Below are 19,451 nucleotides of genomic sequence, written 5' to 3'. Positions count from 1 at the left end.
GATTTTCTATATTCCCATCGTTATCGATCGATTGCAGGCTTTTCATCTAACTTCGATTTCACCCATAAAACAAACACACTTCAGAACCTGTAGCTTTTTTTCCAATATCGATATGTATGTTCGTGTGGCTCAATTGGCGATCGGAATCGATGGAAAAATAGCCTCCCGAATTCAGACGAAGAGATAGAGAGAGTGACAGGGAGAATAATGAGGTAAATAGAAACGGAACGCTCCGATCGCTCCCACATTCACGCAACGGGTCGGTGAGAAGTTTCCGCTGCAGGAAATACGGTTGCGTGCGAGCTTTGCGCGCCAGTCGGCTATTTACAGGGCCCGTCGGAAGGATATACAAATCTACCAGACCTCACGTCGTCTATTTCGCGACATTAGGCGGCGCTGCTTCTATGTGTAATCGGTGCATGCTCATGCCAGAGCGAACATCCCTTTCGAAAAAATTATTTATATGTTTATAACATTATTATATCGATTATAAATTTTGTTTTACATTCAAAACTAAATTATTTGGATTGAATAGCAATAAGCACACAGAACACACAGGCGCCAGATTTTATGTACATATTGTATTAAATACCAGTGATCACGTACTGTATATCAGTATGTGGTCTGGTATGATTGAAACTGACAAAAATTGGGTCATTAGTTCGTCGCTGTTTCAATTCGCATTATTAAACGATATGTATTTGTGTAATCCGTATATATCCATATGTATATCACACTAGTCTCTTTCGAGCACTGCGGAAAATAGTTATGAAAATTGTATGCATTGCCAATTAAAGATAATAATGATAGTTTTGAGGCCTTTAATTCGGGATTACCACATACTGTTCGCAAATGTTGTCAGTGATTTTTGAAGATAACGCAGGTCATACCTGGCACATTGGACTCAGTACTCATATCATATAGAGTTCTTCTCGTGATATTGTTCACTTGTACTCATATCCCTGGTAGTACTACTGCTCGATAAGGTACGTAATCTTAGGGAGGTCCGTGACGGTATACGTGATTATATCATTCGAAAAGAACATGTATATTCGAAATTATTCAAAATAGCTCAAAATATTCAGTCACCTTGTTTTGAGGCTGGTGTTGATTATAGACTGGTATTAACTTAACCAGGGGGTATATTGAACACGAATTGAGTTAGCATCGGGGTTCAAGTTGGTATTAGTCAAGCCTAAGTCAAAACAAGCCCATAAGGTGTTTATAGTTAACATTAGATTCAATCAGAGAAGGTTTGTTCCTCAAATTCTGCATTTCGGCTCATTAAAGAACTGGCGCTTCACTAGGTTTCTCATAGCTTCAGAAATGGAGATCGTCGATCGAGGATACGGCAAAAACAACGTGCGTTTGTTCCACGTGAGACGCGAAGGTAACGTCCACTACATCAAAGATGTCGAAGTGAACACTCGTCTGACGTTGAGCACGATCAAAGACTTCGTTGACGGAGACAACCGTGACATCATAGCCACGGACAGCCAGAAAAACACCGTCTATGTATTAGCTAAAGAACACGGGGTATGTATGTATATGTAAATCTTTACTCAAATGCCCAACTAGCTTTACTACAACACGAAATCTATGATTTTCTTTTTGGTCAAATGCACCAAAATTAGAAATTGAAACGGTGTTGTTGAATACGGCCTATCCACAGGGCCAACTTAGGTTATCTGTGTTAGTCGACTACCAGTCAAACTAAGTGAAACCGAATTTCAGTTAGTCGGAACTATATATTCCGGAAATAGTTCGGAAATCAAACGCATTCGGTTATCACTTCCGACCACTAGTCGACAAGATACGAAAACCGAATTTGGCCCTGGCTATCAAACCGATCGTTTACGAGCCCAGAACAGATCGTTTGCTAGAATTTGCGAAATTCAATAATATTGTTGGCCCCACTGGGTGAAAATATCCGTCAAGTTAATGTCACAATCTACAATATAGATCGATAAATAGATAACGATTTTATCGTGATTATAAAATTGAAAGTCGATCAAACGGCCAATAATAAACCGATATAAGACTGACTTCTAAAGAAATCGTGGGTTATTGTTCATAAAAATCTGGCCAAAATCGAGGTCAACATCGTCAAATCCTTTTGTCCTGGCCCTTTATCATTTTCACCTCTGTGGACGTTATTACTTAAGGTATGCACGACCTGTCACACGTAGGCAGAAATCAGATACCTTTTCTACGTATACTCGATATTTCTGAAATATATGAAATATTCAATACGGTTGAAACTACTTAAAAACGCTACGAGAGCCATGAATTATTCACGAATTATTGTGTTGTTTTTCATATGTGTAGGTGCGATGCATTGAAATCTTCGCCATGCAACTGACTAAGCACTTTTTGAATAAGTACCCGCACGTGTCGAAAGCCGAGATCAGCATCGATCAATACAACTGGAGACGGATCGTCGTAAGTGGGCCGAATATTGATCTTAATTCATATTGGTGATGACGCAACTTTTTTTTCGACAATAGCCTATTAGAATGGCCACATACGAATGTGCAGAATCTGTGATTCAAACCCGCTATATGTTGAAATTGAAATTTATTTTCATTAAAATGTTACATTATTAGACGATATAACAGAATATGATTAAACGAAGAAAAATGTAACAGGATAATGGGGCTGCACATATACAAATTTGAAAGATTGAAAACGCAAAGAATTAAACTAGAAGATAAATAGATGCGACATTTCGGACTCTCTTTCGTCCCTTTAAATTTTAGATTTAAACAGTGGAACTTTGTTAATACGATTCTTGTATGGGGCAAAAGTGAAATTATATTGTAACGGGTTTAGTATTATGTAAAGCTTTATTGATATAAACATGTTAGCTGGGACATGCTGGAAATCATCATTATAAACCGGGGTTCGTCTTGAACAGAACCGTATTAACGAGGTTCTTTCTGTAGTATAATGTCTACTGGGTTCTTTCATTATTGATGAGGTTCATGTATTAATCAGAAATATCATATTGCCTCGTTAAGAGGCGGAAATTAGAATACATTTTTTTTCAGGAAAATGGCAAAGAACATAATCACGCATTTATAGCCAGCCCTGAATCCATCCGTTTCTGTAAGGTGGAACAAGAACGCTATGGTATGCCAGTTTAATTCCTTATGAATACTTCTAGAATTTATCAAGTTCCATTTTTCGCTATCATTAATCTAAATTTCACGCAGGACCTCCGAGAATTACTTCCGGTGTCAAGGGCTTGAAAGTTATGAAAACCACGCAATCGGCTTTCGTCGATTTCGTCGACGATGAATTCCGAACGCTGCCGGATATGGACGACCGAATTTTTTGTACGGTCGTTTCTTCGCACTGGAAGTACAACAGATCAACCGGCGTCGACTTTTGTAAAACCTGGTAGGTTATTTCCATCGAAAAGAATTCTGTCCGAATAAATAATCATTTTGTAAACCGAACTAACCAATAATAACGTACTTTCCAATAATAATGAACTAACCAATAATAACGTACTAACCAATAATGATGAGCTAACCACTAACAATGAACTATGCAATAATTATAATGAGCTAACCAATAATAATGAATGAATGAATGAATGAATGAATGAACGCTTTATTTTTCAAATATAATTTACAGCATAGTGTACAAAAGCATAATACAAAATACAGTAAATCAGACTTGGAGGGTTCTGTAGAAAATAAAAAAAAAGTTTACATAAAACAGGTCCCTCAAAAGAGAAAAGTGAAGAAAAAGTGAAAAAGAGAAATGCAATGAAGAAGAAACACGCTCACAGTCAACCCTGAACACACAAAATGCACACATAATAAACTATGATAACAGCGTGATTAAGATGTAATCATCTAACAAGCCAGTTACTAACTGAACTAACCAATAATAATCAACCTACTAATAGAATTAAGCTAACCAGATAATGAGGTAACCAATAGTAATATCAATATTGATAATAATATTAAATAATAGTAACCAATGATAATGAGGTAACAAATAACAATGAACTATAAACAAAAAATAATGAGCTAACCAATGATAATGAACTAACCAATATGATACTAATGAGCTAACCAATAATAATGAGCTTACCAAGTCTGACTGAAGTAACTTTTAAAGACGTCATCGGATAAGTCGTCACATTACAAAGTCTCTATGTTTGAGTCACAGTTTGTATTTACATTTCAATTTAACTAAGTGTAAATGTCATTCTGATAAGTCGTCAGCGTAATAATGGCCCTATCTTTGACGACTTACCTGAATTCGACTGTGTGATTGAGCTTGGTTTTTATTGTTAACGAATTTCCTTAACATTTCATTTTCGAAAACCGCTATCAAAAGGCATAAGGTAAAAGGTGAAATACTGGACACGTTCGCCGGACCGGCCGATACTGGAGTATTCTCGCCGTCCGTACAACAGACTTTGTACCTCACAGAAAAACGAGTCCTCGAGAAGATTCCCGAGGTATAAACGATGCAATACTATCATCAAAATCCTTGTCGCTGAATAACGACTTACAAGTATAATATGTTCATTTGTTTTTGCAGATTGAGTCAATGGATATAGAATTGCCGAATGTTCACCATTACGAGGCGGACTTCTCTAAATTCAAAAGGCTGAATATTACTAGAAATGACGAGGTAGGGCAAAAATACCGCGATTCAGCTTGACAGCATCTTCGATGTTGAAGATTAATTGATAAGATCACCATTGATGAACGCTCTGACCGTGCTGTAACGACCATAAAAGAAATCCCACACTCAAAAAGAAAAAAAAAACGAAGAAGAAACCCGATAAAGTTTTCTCTAGTTAATGATTTAATTTCGACGTTTGACTAAATACTAATAGTCATCTTCTGGTATTCATTTTAATGATAATAATGACAATAATGATGATAATGATAATAATAGTCATGTTTATTTACATCGAAATTATAATATAATATAACACAATATGTTACAGAAATTATGATATCGATGAACTTAAGGGGCCCAATAAGCAAAATGCTTTTAAGATTTTCATTCCTCTGACGATGACTATGAGGAAGAAGTCGAAAATTAATCCCTAACTTAAAGAAAGCTTTTCAGACTCTTTTCATTTTCTTTTTGGGTGTGAGATTTTCTATATTAGATCGCTAAGATGCTCGTTCAGCTGTTGCGAGCCTGTGTCTGTGGTTGTCACATTCCGTAAAAAGTAAATCTGAACTTCTTAGAATTTGCCTTCTATTTTAGGTGTTCATTCCAACTGATAAACCATCCGGAAACATCCAGGCCACGATGGCGAGAAAACCAGCATCGAAATTATAAATCGATCAACTCGGGCGCGTGTAATATCTGTTTGGAATGAATAATAATCCATGGTCTCCAATATCGGCTTGAACAAAATACACGTCAGATATGTAGTGATATAATAAAAGCAAAATGATCAAAACAATACAAAAATTAAGTTGTCTAGTTCGTTCGTCGTTGCACATGGGGTTTATGTGCGGACATGTTTCGGTATTTTCCAACTGAGAATAAATCGACGGCGTTTCGAAACGGGTAAAACGTTTTTCACACCTCGACAATATCGTCCGATTAATTAGGAAGCCCCCTGTGACGTACTCACGGCAAAACTCGAATTCTAAATTGTAATGATTTGTCGACAATGAACTGTTCCCGTCGACCAATCAGCGCGTGAACTTGTCAACGAGCGGTGACGTCGGAAAGTGGTCCGATTTGACTACCTGCAGTGATGAAAATATCGCCGAGCGACTAACACGCTTCTGGACAGTTTAGCGGACAGGCTCCGGAGCGCTCCCATCGTGTGAAATTTTCCTTCCGTACGGCGAAGGCTTATATATATATATTTACAGGAGGTTGTTGTTACGCGATGGTACGTGCTTTCTTCGCGTTTGACGTAAGATTAATACCAATATCAATGATTGTAGGATGAATGCAATTACGCGAGCTGGACTTCAACCCAAGAAGTCTTTATTTACGAGGATGCATTCCGAATTTAATTGAAAACGTATCAAACGACATCGCTCGGCGAGCGCTTTGTGTGAAGTTATTCAAAACAAACTGATTTTTAGTAGATATCAGCCGGTCTGGGAAATATAGTCGTTTTTCATATTGTACATCCTTCTGTAGTGATTCGAGTCGGGATAATATTGAATGAAAAGAATATAATTCGGGAATATGGGAATACACGACGTGTTGAAGATAACGACTGTTATTCTAGTAGTCGTCTGTCGGTGTTCGGCTGCCGCATTCGACGGCGTTTTCGACCGCAGGACCGCACTGGAAGCGGGCGTGGCGGCTACGAGTCCGGCCTGTACCGATGGCAGTACAAATCACCGTTCACGGCGGGACACACGCCGCTCCAGTACCGAAACGCTGCGCAACCCGAGGCACGCTTTCTCGCTGCCCGTCGGCGATCGTCTGGACTTCGGTAAGGCCGTGTATTTTCGAGGTCACCAAACGTTGCTGCTTCGCCTCCCCGAAGGGCCCAACAAAGTACGGGCTATTCCGAGACATAGTTTTACCTTTGAAGCGTGGGTAAACGCCGAGGGAGGACAGGTAGACGGGGCTACTATCATCGGTAAGTAAAACCAATATCTTATTTCTTTTTTTTTTAATTTCTATTTCCCGTCATGTGGATTAAGGTCTCTATGACAAGTCATTCCGACTATAATTGCGATTTCGTTCATAGAAAAGAACTCTGACAACCTTCACACAACTATCGTGTCGGTGACATTTTCCTGATATAACTTTATAATTGAGCGTCGACTTCTTAATTGTTTTCCCCTGGCAAAATGCCCTCGCCCGAGAGAATTTCTTTTCACATTCAGTCGTATTGGATACGTTTTTCTTCCATTGTCGAAAACCGCAAGAGAATTTTCAACTGACGTTTTTGCAAACATTGAAAATGAATGCGCGCAGCGTGAGTCCGTCACTCCAGTCGCGCCGATATCATGTTGTGTTTGTACGAATTTTTAAAGATTTTGTACCTTTACGCGGGGTTCTTTACAGAGCGTTGAATATCAACGATTATCATGTTCTATGAAACATTGGCAAAGAAAAAAATTGATAATATTTACAAAGGCACGTCAAGGTTCAACATACCGAAACGAACCGAAATCAACACGGCGTCGTTGAAGACGATCTCGGGAAGGTATAGGATATGATCTAAGTGTATGATATACCGTTGTACAAGGACGAATGAAATACAAGTCCAAGAGAACGTGGCGAGCAGATTTTTTTGTTTTATCACGAAGGCAATCTTCGTAGCGCTGAGGGTGTATAAAAATGCGAGATGATGTTAGTGGGCGGAAAAATTAAGTCGGTTTATTCAATGGGGGCTGGTTTATGGAGGCCCGTCTCGCCGACATCGAGCAGAAATGCGACACGCACAGATGTCCCGAGCGTCTCGCTTCTTGTTTCCCCCGTTTTACATCTGAATGCGTCACTATTATCGCGACGCGTTGGAAATAAAAAATGGAATGGTTTTTGGAATAAGATCTACGACAAAGTATTCTCTAAATTCGTAGATCAGGGCCTCGATGATGTAATAATAACAGGCGTGACGATGATATTCACGATAGTGAAAAAAAACTTGTGCTAATAGGTCAAAATGAGTAGAAAGTAACCAACACATTCAATTACCGATCATAGCCAATAGTCAAGGCGTCAAAACCGATTTATAAGAAGAAAAAATTACCATCAACGCAAGATTTATTATCCGCAAATGGAATTCAGATGTTTGGGCGTGGATTGACTTGATTCGTCGATTTATAACAAGCGTGCGGTCGTTTCCAAGAACCGGAAACTTTCGACGAAATGTTTTGTCGCCTTCGTACCCACGTATGAAAACAATCTTTAACTTTGCCTTAAAGCTGTATAGTATAAAGTGGAATTATTCATCCAGCTATACCAACAGATGGTGCGACGAACACTCGTTTTTTGTTATGTATCATAAAGACGAGTTCATATTTTCTGTTGATTAAAAATATTGTATATTTTACATTCTCCCTCCATGTACCTTAAACATAGTTGGAGTGTAAATATAATCCTAATCATAATCCTAATCCTTGCGTTGTCGAAATCAGTTCATTTTCAATGAACTTTGAATTGTATATTGAGTGAAATCATTCAAATACAAATTTCTTCGTAATTTCTATATTTTTCTTGCAGGCGTTTATGACGTATGTACAACGGCTTCGAATAGAAAACGCACGTGGAGTGTTGGTATCCACCCCAGCGAAGGCAATCGCGGAGCCAGACTCTATTTCTCGCTCCGCACCGACCGCTCACCGATCGAAGAAACGATATGGGCGTTAAGGGCTTATATACCGGCTCGGTGGTTCCACCTAGCGGTCATCTACGACGGCCGCCAAATGAAACTCCACATAGACGGAGCGAAGGTGGCAGTCGGCCACACGCAACGTGGGGATCTGTTCAGCGCTTCGTTGCAAAGATGCAAGCAATTGTTGCTCGGGGGGGACTACAACGGTCAGAGCTTCTTCCGGGGTACTGTCGACGAGGTGCGGCTTTGGGACTACCCGCTGAAGCACAAGGACATCGTTTCATCCCTGCAGCACGCGTTCGCGAAAAGACACGGGTTGGTTGTCTTGGAGAATTTCGACGGTCTGCACAACTGGGTGAACCACACCGAAAGCGGACCCGCTTCGGTCCCGTCCGATATACCGGAGAAGGCTAACTACCCTTCGCTGGTGGTGCCACCTTGCGGACGTACGGTGTGCGACGACCCCGACGTGATTAGAAGTTACAGCGCCAATTCGGGTCTTCGCCGACCGAAGATGATCAACTATCGTCTGGTGAACGTTTACAACGACGACGGTACGAACCCGACGGTGACGTCACTGCAGATGGACATCCAACAGAAAGCGCTGAATCAGGCTTTCATGCCGTATAACATATCCTGGACTATGGCCGAACATAAAATATTCAATTCGTCCCTTCGAAGTCGAACGATCCTCGACGAATGTAATCCCTACGAAGTAGGAAACGGTAGATGTAACCTGAAATGTAATCACCCCAAAACCGGGAACGATGGTGGAGATTGCGATCTGATGACGGTGCCGTGTGACGGCGATAGGATCGGGAACGGACGATGCGATTTTGAATGTAACAAACAGTACCATTCGTGGGACGGGGGTGATTGCTGTGACCCAAATTCCGTAGACACATCGAAAACATGTTTCGATCCGACGTCTATTCACCGGTGAGCCATCCTCCTCGGCCAGGATTCGAACCTGATAGCATCGAGACACGCCACGGTACGAAATCCTGCCACAATAAACCGAGTGCTTCATGCACAGCTTAGGTGATGTCATCATTAACCAATCAGAAATCCTGTTTTATTTTAGCTCTGGTTTTTCCATTATAGTTTATCCGTGAAATATGTCTCAGCGATTATGCAACGAGCAATCTGATTGGCGCCTCAAGTTTTCTCGCGGCAAACCTGCGCATGTACCTGCGCACCTGATCTAGTGTAGCAGGGTTTCGTACCGTAGCTGAGTCTAGCAATACCATCAGATTCGAATCCCTACCGAGGGAGAATGCCTTTGGCCGCAAACCTTTTTGCTCATGATTAATAGAAATGAATGATATCACAATCAAAACGAATCGTTAAACAGTCTTCAAATTTCAGGGCGTATCTCAGTATCGCCGAGTACAAGTCTTTCCTGAATTTGTCTGCGTCATCAAATTTGAATGTATACTTTGCGAACTGGATCACGACAGGAATATTAGGCGTGGCGACGTTCCCTTGGGATAAGAACGTCTACGGCATCCACGGTTCGAGTCACGATTAAACGAAAATAAAAACCTACGCGGAAAATTGTATCCCGTTTCTAAATATCTTAATTTCTTTCATCTCCAGGGGGAGCCACGGTTAATCCGGATAAGTTCGGTAAGCTGGGTAAGACGGACAATCTAATCCACGAGCTCGGACATACTCTCGGGCTGTGGCACGTGTTTCGGGGTGTAACCGAGATGGAATGTAGCGACGAATGTCTCGAGATTGAACCGTCTCTCGAACTCGGTGACCTCGTCGCCGACACACCGCCCACCCCCAAAAATATGAAATGTTCCGATCCAGATACTTTATCCGGTGGACAATGCGGTTTCAAGGTTTTCACCAATACATTATTCCGAAACTACATGGGTTATGCAGGTATGAATTTCGTTTTCAATACGATATTTCCAAATCTCATCGCTGGCGTTTTTTTGAATTATCCCTAATGTTTCAGACGATGCTTGTATGGACTCGTTCACTCACCAACAGATGGCGCGAATGCATTGCTACCTTGACCTTGTATATCAGCCTTGGCAGCGCGTTAAGGCGCCATCGCCACCTCCTTTGGCACCTAAGGTAAAATACAGGGGCCAGTTGCTCAAAAGCTGTTATTGACATATGACAATCAAAAGTTCATTGTTACTATGGTATTTATCCATCGGTTATCTTAAACCAACTTTTGGGCAACTGGCCCAAGTATTTTAAAAGCAGTTTTTATAATTTATTCCGTCCGAACCGAAAAAAAACGTAAATTCTCGTATAATTTCAGATAATTACCACCACGTCAAGCACAGCCACGTTATCCTGGGTTCCTCCACTCGGTACCAAAATCGTCGGGGATAATGAAGTATGTAATAGTTGTCAGATGGATGGTTCGCTGGTCCAGTTCGCCAGTCGCGCTGTTTCGCCGAACTATTTCCGCGGCCATCACGATTATTCTCCAGTTCAGGCCACGGGTAAGAAGGACGGTGACGACGCAGACGTTTGGCCTCCAGATTAGCCGAGTCAATGTGATCCCCTCACTGTGAGACCGCGGCTCATGGCCATCTTATACCGATATTTTCAGGAGGGCCTGACGCTGAAGAATGTGGATTGAGTGCTAACACCTGGGCCCCGGCCAGTATGGAATGCCTCGACGACTGTTACATAGACCTTTTCTTCGAATACAAAGTTATTCCACATCGGTATGTGACAAAATGATTCGATTAGATTCCTTTCAACCTTTTTGTTCGGAAACTGACTTCCAATTTTCACGTTAAATTCTGAAATATATTTCGTTAGTTTGAAATTGTGACTGACGTTGGGTGCGAAGAACGGTGTTAAGGATGTTGTTTTGTACTTGGCTGATGGCTCGAAACACCACCTGGGACCGATCGAAGCTTACTGCGATGTCGAATACACTACACGCTTGGATGTAAACCAGTCCGTTCAGAAGGTGAATTTAAACCCACGGTCGCACTGCGTGACGACTTGGCCCAGGTCAAGCCAGTCCGGACCAGACCCAAGTCAAACTGGTCCGCGCCTAATTAGAGAGCGCGTTCACGCGTGGATAACTCACCCGTTCAGAGGCGGATCCAGGGCCACTAAAATGACATACAGGGCAAAGAAATGAAAAGGGCGTTAACTTTAAAAAAGGGCCAATATCCATGCCCTGCCAGAGACGAAGTTTGGAAGTTGGAACATTTTTAAACATGTTGAAATTCCATGTTATTCTAATGCATTTTTCGGGCACTTAAGAAACGTAAAATATCAAAAAGGGAAATTTCAAGTAAAGATTGATCACATTGAATGAATATTTATTTACTTAATTAACTTTTTCAACCTGTTGTGCACATAAGCGCGCGCTATTTCGTGAAGATATCTTGAGGGCACTTGAAAAGGCGAAATGGTGAATCCCGACGGCATGCAGCACGTGCGATAGTCGAGAGCCGCTACTGTCGTTATTAGAACGACATCAAAACGATGCCGTGGCAAGCGAGCTTATTGTCACTTCCAGAACGAATTCAATTTACGCGGAATAATTTGATATATTTGGTTGTAATCGAATAGGTGAGGGTTGTTTTGGCAAATTCTCTTGTGGCAATAGACGCCATTCAGCTCGTCTCGAGACTTGATAATTCCGAGTGCCGACAGTGTAAACCAGTAAAATACCAGATAACCAGAAACCCGCAGTTCACGCACAGTAATCCATTGACGAATATCCCGGTGTATCTGGACAGGTGAGATCGGCATAAACAGTCACTTGAATCTATCTATCAGTTACCTCTAAACCCTCTTCAGCAGAATACTATTTGCGGTTTACTGACTTTTTTGTTAGTGAGTCGGGAAAAAATCAATTGTAGGCTTAGTACCCGTTTGACGTATTATTTTTGACATCTTTTGCGATCCATTTCAATTTTCAATTTACATCAAGGAATGTCGAAGTTGGAAAATCTTACGAATATCAAGTGATCGCGATCATGGGTAAGAAGTCGAGTGGTCCGTCACCAATACTCACATATAAACACGGACAACCTTACTGCGGCAACGGAAAAATGGAAAAGTACGTTCATTATTATTAGAATAACCACACTCCAACGGATAATGAGAGAAAAATCCACTATACACAGATTAAAAGTTTTAGAAACCTGATTGAATAAAATCTCGGTTTTTGAAAACTTTTAATCTATATATAACGGGTTTTTATCTTATGATCATTTATTACATTAAGTTCATTTATAGCAGATTTTAAGCAGTTGATTGATTATAATGTAATAAATGTAATTGCAAACAATTCCAGAGAAAACGGAGAAGAATGCGATGATGGAAATACTGTAGACGGTGACGGCTGTACTATGAAATGTAAAATAGAAAGATTCTTCAATTGTAAAGGTAAAAATAGCAGGAAAAAATTTCGCTGCGAGTAGGGTTCGAACCTACGCGGGAAGATCCCATTAGATTTCAAGTCTAACGCCTTAACCACTCGGCCATCGCAGCTGAATAGTAATGCGTATATTCACTGGTTATATGAATTGCACTGCATACAATGAGCTGCTAACCTGTTCAGCTCGAATCCCACTCATATTACTATGTAGACTTCATTTCGACTACAAGTTCGGTTGTTGCAAGTAGCACTTAAATAACTACATGACTACACATATAGCATCATGATACCGCATAATTCTATAGTTCAAGTTATTATGTAGATGTTTTATTTTATGATATGGATCTTTGAACGTTCTCGCACTTGGTGCGCGTAATTCAACTTAAAACGACTGTCAGACACGCGCGAACGTTTCATGTTTGAACATTTAAGAAATAATTTGAAAATAATTCATTTACGTTATTAGTGCTGCGCAGTCCTTCATATAATATCATTATATTTTTAATGTTTTTGTAATTTATTCATGAATTCTGTAGAAATTTCGTATGAAAATACATCATTATCATCATATCATAGTTGAACCCTATTTTTCAGGGCAACCTAGTCTTTGTTACCTACATAACGGCGACGGTGAATGCGAAGAGTTCGAGAAACGATCGAGTATCCACGACTGCGGGTTTTATACACCGGACGGATTCGTCGATCAGTGGGCTATATCTGCCGTCGCGAACCCCGAGTTCCAACGACACGATTGTCCTGAAAGTGTTGTCATAGGTCCACCGCCGAAAACTATGGTAAGTATATCGTCAAACCGACTTGTGTGATTAATAGCGATGAATTTTGAAGCGAAAGGAGACAAAAGTTTTTGCTTAACGTTACATTGGCTTTCGCATTGATACCTATATCACTATCTGTAATGGAGTCATCTTCAGTATTCCTGACTGGAAATGACTATTGCGATATAGTCGAAACGTCGGAAATCTATGTTTAACTTTAAAGGAAATCTTTACGGACTAGATTTTCTTTCTGAGCGTGGGATCTATTTTTCAAATATCATTTTGTAGACCTGTCAGGCAAAAATAGACACGCAATTATCGTGGTATCCATGCGGCCATTATACCGAAGATGACAATTTCTGGATCAAGGTAGGTTCTTCATCCAGTCCACGAGGGCTTGTCGCGATAGCTGGATGTCTAAAATCAAAGATTCGACCCAGGTACCACCGATAAAGAAATTTTTATAGGTGGTACATAGGATCCTGGGTCGATTTTTTTATTTTAAGCCCTCAGCTATTGTGACAAGCCCCTGCGAAATCATTACTGGAAGTGGTTGTTTCCACAGTGATCTCCGTCGCTCTACGATTCTAGTGTACACACCTTGCTGAATAACCGAGGTTTGTTTCGAAAATCTATTTTAGAAAAACTTATTTGGATTATTTACTTTAGGTTCAGTTTTCGACGCCTGTTATCGCGGTAGCCGTAGTGGTTCACCTGGCCTCCGATGGAATAACGAAGTATAGCATGGAAACGAAAGCCCTCTCGGTGGAACTGACTGACGAACACGGTAACAATTACCCGATAGGCAATAAAGATGTGAAACTGAAATGCAAAGACAATCCCGTAACTGTCGATGTGATGCATGATTTGAGCAAACCATTCTTCAGGACGAAAGGTATCTAAATAAACCGCCGATAGCCACACTCAGACGTGAAGACTATAGCAGACTAACCAACTATATACACATTTGAAAGATAAAAAACTAAATCTATTCATTAAAAGACACCTCATAAGACTCCTGAAGATGGTATTTAAAGAGAGTCCGCATTATCGTTTCTTTTGAATTTCCATTTCATTTGACAAACTAATTCAATTTTTCATCGTTCAAATTTGGGTTTTAAATCCATTATCAAAACTTTTAAAACGATGAATGCATTTGGCCAAAAATTGATATCTCGTTTCTCCTTTCTGCTGAGCTTAAAAGTTGAACTTTTTAAAGAATCATGATCAAGCTAGCCATAGTAGACCGGGGCAGATAGAAATGAACTGGTTACAAATTTCATTGCAGTTTGCAAAACATGACCCAGTCGGTTAGGAGTGACAATGTATCACCTTATTCTAGCCTAATGAATATACGTCATCTCGATAAGGTGTTTTTTCTACTGCATTTATAAAGGGGTCATAATCAGATTCCGGTCGTACCACATTGCCATCGCCGCCGTCACCTTACGTTCATCGAAACACTTAGATCCGATCACTATCGGCAACTGCGCTACTAACGAGCTGTACAACCCTCATACCGGACACTGCGTCGCCTACACTTGCAAGAGACCACTCTGCAATAAATTGAACGTAGCCAACGGAGAAACTGCTTGCACGGGGAACGAAGATGGCGATACTTGTAAAGTCGCCTGTAACACCGGGTACGTATCTCGTACGTCACTAATCTGCAGTGTGCTTAGACTTTCAAAGTCTTTATTATTTTAGACAGTTGAAAAAACGCTGACCGACTGATGATGTATTCTCACTGTAGATGAATTACCGTTAGCTTGATGATGGGATTTAGATAAATCTAGAAACATTCAGAAAAATTAACATTAGATATCAGTGAATGTAGGATCGTTCGTCATTATAGCCAAAAGGCTGCCTGAATATTGTCCAGATGTGTTGAGATACGTTCCGTATTTAGCGCTGTCGGATTATCCCAATCTCAGATTCTCTAGACTCTAGGTATTGCCGGCTCGATCCAAAGCGTCTCGGAAACGCGTCCTCGTCGTTTGAAGTTGAATAAGGAAATATCGCTCTATTTTTTGTAGTTATTCGTTGGATTCGTACGAAGATGAAGTCATGTGTACGAGACAGCAATGGGTGAATTCGGGATCGGGATCCGTTTCCAATCTCCTCTGCAAGCCAGTAGATTGCGGGCATCCTGATATCCTCTACGCTACGGTTGTCTGTCCCGAAGGTACCGAACACGGCAGTCAATGTTCCTTCAAATGTAACCTGCCTGCGCGTATGTTCGGTAAGGGAAATACAATTTCGAGATTACAATTTATGCGAAATTTTATTTACCTAGTGAATTTGTTGAGCAGCTTTGAGGCCAAATTATTGTCAACCCAACGGACGGCACAAAGAAACTCTCATATGATGTATGAAAGGATAGGATTATGTATTTTTATAGCTTGCAAATGTTGTAAATATTTGTATACCTCATAGATAGTAGAACTATTATCAAAGGTGCTCTCCAGAAACAGGTGATGACTTTGAACAGTAATATCAGTTGAATGTTGCGGGTTGGGGTAGGTAATGGGTGTTGATGTCCCAAATGCATGTCCGCCAAACTATGAGAAGGTTCTGTGACTCGGAGAGAAGTTGTCCGTCTCATATTCCGACTCTGTAAATTCGTCTTTTCAGGAAGCAACAATATCATCCGGTGCGATGCCGACGGGCTGTGGTCGTTACCGGACGCGTTCTGTCAGGTGACCTGTACTCCGCCATCAGTTGACGACGACGCGCACTTGGTGACTAGAACGTGTCTGGACCGCGAGAGCCACACTGTAGGCACGAAGTGTCGATATAAATGCAAAAGAGGTTACCACGTAGAAGATATGCCTATGCGAAGGTTGCGATGATCAGAATTGTTAAAGAATTACCGTAAAATGCCATAAACACTTCGTACGTATATAACTTGAAAATTCTATGCATTTTACGATTTCAGAAGAGTTTCTCATTTAGTTTGCGATGATAACGGACAATGGTTTGGTCCAACTTGCGTTCCGGTGAAGTGTCCCCCGCCGAATAGCGTATTCTCCGGCCTGTATAACTGTACCAATGATTTGCTACCCGGGAGCACGTGTGCTTTACGGTGCCCAGGAGCCGCGCGGGTACGTTTAATTTGTTTCTTTAGGTTTTATCCGAGAGCTTCGGTTCATGATATGAAATTTTTCGGGTGTTTCTATACCTAAGACTTAAAATCTAAGAACCTCTTACGTTTCCGAGGTCTTAGGTTTAGGTGTCTTAGATTTAGTGATATCCATTTACAATATTTGATATACTAAACCCACAATTGAACATAAGACTATAGATATACCAAATATCTACGGCATTTGATGGTTGTACCAAAACCATTATAACAATTTTGACCGTCGCAAACTACATAAACAGCAATATTAGCATTAGGTCTTATGGGTCTTAGGTTAAGTATATATTGTATATATGATTTTTTTATCCGTTCTCTATCCATCATTCAGGCTTCATCGTGGATCATTTGCCGCCAGAACGGACGCTGGAATTCCACATTTACCATGTGCGATTTCGGTGAAATGAAATGCCCGCAGCCACCGGCGAATCATATACTTAGATTTAGGTGTACAGATACGAAGATTGGTCAGTATCAAAAACAAACCACGATCCAACCTACGAGTAATCATTGAGATCCAACCGAACTCAACATATATATCTATGCACTAGCAAGATACCCGTCTTCGACTTGTTGGTTGATGGGGGTCATAAGAAAAATAGGTCATGATCTTAATTAATGAAATCCATTTAACACTTTGTTACTCTGGATGAAATTAGAGCACTTACTCGTAAACTTTCGCATACAACTGTATGCCTAATCATACTGATGACATCATACGCGTGACGTCATCAACGAGATTGATCTCTGACGAGTCTCAAGCAGGCGCCTTCCCTTGGGCATGGACTTCCTTACTGAAATGCCAATGGTATAGGCTATAGTTCACTAATTTCCTCAAACAGAGATATCTTCCAAAATAGCCGATGATGTTTTGTAGTTCATTTTGTTATGGTTATCTTTTACTAAATCTAATGCCTCCTTGTTGTAATTATTCGCATTTTAGTATGTTGTAAACCTTCCCACGGTTATTCAGGACCAACAATTATCCACACATCAACACGAAACGCCTAGTAACCCAATAACCGTGATGTGTCTTCCAAAAACCTTTAACCAATTTATACAGTTTGATCGAGATGTATGATTTTGTTTTGAAAGGTTCGTTATGCGTGGTATCGTGTAGAATGCAGTACTACGATGTAGTTATGAATTACGGCAGAATTACGGGCCCTGAAAAACTTACTAAAAACCAGATTCTGTGCACCGGTATGCAAGAGTGGTTCCCACCGGTTACGTCTCTGGGGTGCGTCGAGAAATGTATGGCGGTACGTATACTTATTCTGTACCGTATTCTATCTCGCAAAGATGGCTACTATCAAAAGTGGAGATAATAATAGATATAAACCCACGATATACTGATTTAAAAGTTTTAAATAGAAAATTTATTCGTTCAAAACTTAAATTGACACGGCGTTTCGAACTCTCAAAAGAGATCATTATCAGGTGTGACGATTGGACAAATTCTTGATTTCGAAACTTTTAAATCTGTAAATAGTGGGTCTTTATCTTACAAGTCTTTTTCAAAAATTGTACGAAATGATTTGACATGTTTAAACTAGATAATTAGCATTTCCATTTAAAACACGTTGCCAGGGATACAAAAGCTTTCATTTCTCGGGAACGTCAATATCTGTAAAATGAATGTTTATAGATTTGTCCGATGTTATTCTCGATATCATTTATGAAACAAGAAAAATGAAACTTGAAAGTTTGAATGATCAATAAAGCTATTTTGGATTTGAATATTGATAATTGAATTGACTGGTAACCAGTCTAGCCCCGATTTATTGATGACGTGGTGCACATCCTCAAAAGAATAATTTGAAACTTATCAAAAATAAAGTATTAGTTATGAAATATATTCAATTATAGAATAAACTCCAAAATTCTAATTGTTACATTGAAACGCCACTATTGATGACGTAGTCCACAGAACCCCTTAAATAACTAGGTATAACTAATACTAGGTATCAATGTATAAAACATTATTGTAATGGTTTTACGGCAGCAAAAAGTCCACACGAAGCTTCGCTCTCTTTCTTTTTCAGATGTATATCGGGGACAGTTGGTGCGACGCAAAGAATAACCGGGCCTATTGTCAGTGGGATGGCGGCGACTGTTGCGCGTCGACCGTGGAAGGTGGCGCGGTCCAGCCGTTTACACGCGCCGGGAATGACCAGGACGCCGAGTGCGCGAGGGGCTGTACGTGCGAGGACCCGGCCGCCGAAGAAAACAAGCAACTACCGGTTCGACAAGTTCGCGAAAGGAATCGAGTGAAGACTAGAAGATTAGGCGATCTTTAGAGTAATTCATATATCATATAGTATAGAACATTAACTGTGTAATTAAGATTGTGTTGAAACACGTTTGAACTGAAACAAAGAGAATAAACTATTATTTTGTGTTGTGGACAAAGGTTAATTTGAATCTTTCTCTTCTAAAATGTCAGCTGAGAACTTCACTTCTTGGTGTAGTCAAAAACATACTTCATTTTACGCGTTATCCTGAATACATTCCTTCTAAAGCCGCTGATTTAGTTCCGCTGTTATTTCTACCAATTGGAGACCGTATTCGCTAATAGGATTACGGCAATGCCATATCAGTTAATGACCTGTCCACCCAGACCGTGGTTACGTCCGGGTACGACTTGACCACTTCAACAGTCAAAACGTACATAGCAATTAACGGTGCATCTCCGCGCGCATATTCGGTGTATTGGTAGCTCACGGAGGAGAAGGTAGATATGATTTACGTATTTGGTACATATAAAGGTCAGAAGGCATTCGATGAGAACTAAAATTGAGACATTAACATCTATCATTGCAATTACTGCATATTCCTCGTGAGAGATGGTACTGA

At 40.4% G+C, this 19,451-nt stretch overlaps 2 protein-coding genes and 1 non-coding gene across 6 annotated transcripts; 2 read left to right on the top strand and 1 right to left on the bottom strand.

The window, feature by feature from the left end:
• The first annotated feature begins 789 nt into the window (after positions 1–789).
• LOC141908378 (uricase-like) lies at positions 790–5,444 on the top strand. 4 transcript variants are annotated; one of them, XM_074798414.1, is made up of 8 exons: positions 790–986; positions 1,325–1,536; positions 2,329–2,442; positions 3,051–3,132; positions 3,216–3,402; positions 4,357–4,480; positions 4,564–4,656; positions 5,248–5,444. In XM_074798414.1, exons 2-8 carry the CDS (start codon positions 1,327–1,329, stop codon positions 5,320–5,322), a joined length of 885 nt encoding a protein of 294 aa, XP_074654515.1. In that variant the 5' UTR covers positions 790–986; positions 1,325–1,326; the 3' UTR covers positions 5,323–5,444. The 4 variants fall into 4 exon arrangements, with proteins under 4 accessions (XP_074654515.1, XP_074654513.1, XP_074654512.1 ...); XM_074798412.1 differs by having other exon boundaries at positions 1,308–1,536; XM_074798411.1 differs by having other exon boundaries at positions 794–986; positions 1,319–1,536.
• Positions 5,445–6,195: 751 nt separating this feature from the next.
• Positions 6,196–18,928, top strand: LOC141909193 (pappalysin-1-like). Its single transcript, XM_074799579.1, has 21 exons — positions 6,196–6,598; positions 8,191–9,241; positions 9,671–9,816; positions 9,902–10,195; positions 10,272–10,393; positions 10,587–10,773; positions 10,884–11,001; positions 11,114–11,252; positions 11,867–12,036; positions 12,231–12,359; positions 12,597–12,688; positions 13,275–13,474; positions 13,745–13,825; positions 14,126–14,351; positions 14,853–15,099; positions 15,493–15,698; positions 16,091–16,298; positions 16,395–16,560; positions 16,927–17,062; positions 17,691–17,857; positions 18,641–18,928. Exons 1-21 carry the CDS (start codon positions 6,196–6,198, stop codon positions 18,893–18,895), a joined length of 4,743 nt encoding a protein of 1,580 aa, XP_074655680.1. The 3' UTR covers positions 18,896–18,928.
• Positions 12,712–12,793, bottom strand: Trnas-uga (transfer RNA serine (anticodon UGA)). The gene has a single exon. It is a non-coding gene; the product is annotated as a tRNA-Ser (tRNA).
• Positions 18,929–19,451: the final 523 nt, after the last annotated feature.

Source organism: Tubulanus polymorphus, chromosome 7 (assembly GCF_964204645.1).
Source record: "Tubulanus polymorphus chromosome 7, tnTubPoly1.2, whole genome shotgun sequence".
Taxonomy (NCBI): domain Eukaryota; kingdom Metazoa; phylum Nemertea; class Palaeonemertea; order Tubulaniformes; family Tubulanidae; genus Tubulanus; species Tubulanus polymorphus.
The sequence above is the reverse complement of the archived record's forward strand: the minus strand, read 5'-3'. Positions and strand labels throughout refer to the sequence as shown.

What these genes read in the sequence shown, in the direction of transcription:
- LOC141908378 (XM_074798414.1), top strand. Translation starts at nt 1,327, where the DNA reads ATGGAGATCGTCGATCGAGGATACGGCAAAAACAACGTGCGTTTGTTC. An exon ending in GGTGGAACAAGAACGCTATG is followed by an intron (nt 3,133 to 3,215) that starts GTATGCCAGTTT and finishes AATTTCACGCAG; the next exon opens with GACCTCCGAGAATTACTTCC. An exon ending in ATATTACTAGAAATGACGAG is followed by an intron (nt 4,657 to 5,247) that starts GTAGGGCAAAAA and finishes CTTCTATTTTAG; the next exon opens with GTGTTCATTCCAACTGATAA.
- LOC141909193 (XM_074799579.1), top strand. Translation starts at nt 6,196, where the DNA reads ATGGGAATACACGACGTGTTGAAGATAACGACTGTTATTCTAGTAGTC. An exon ending in AAGATTCTTCAATTGTAAAG is followed by an intron (nt 12,689 to 13,274) that starts GTAAAAATAGCA and finishes CCTATTTTTCAG; the next exon opens with GGCAACCTAGTCTTTGTTAC. An exon ending in CCTGCCTGCGCGTATGTTCG is followed by an intron (nt 15,699 to 16,090) that starts GTAAGGGAAATA and finishes TCGTCTTTTCAG; the next exon opens with GAAGCAACAATATCATCCGG.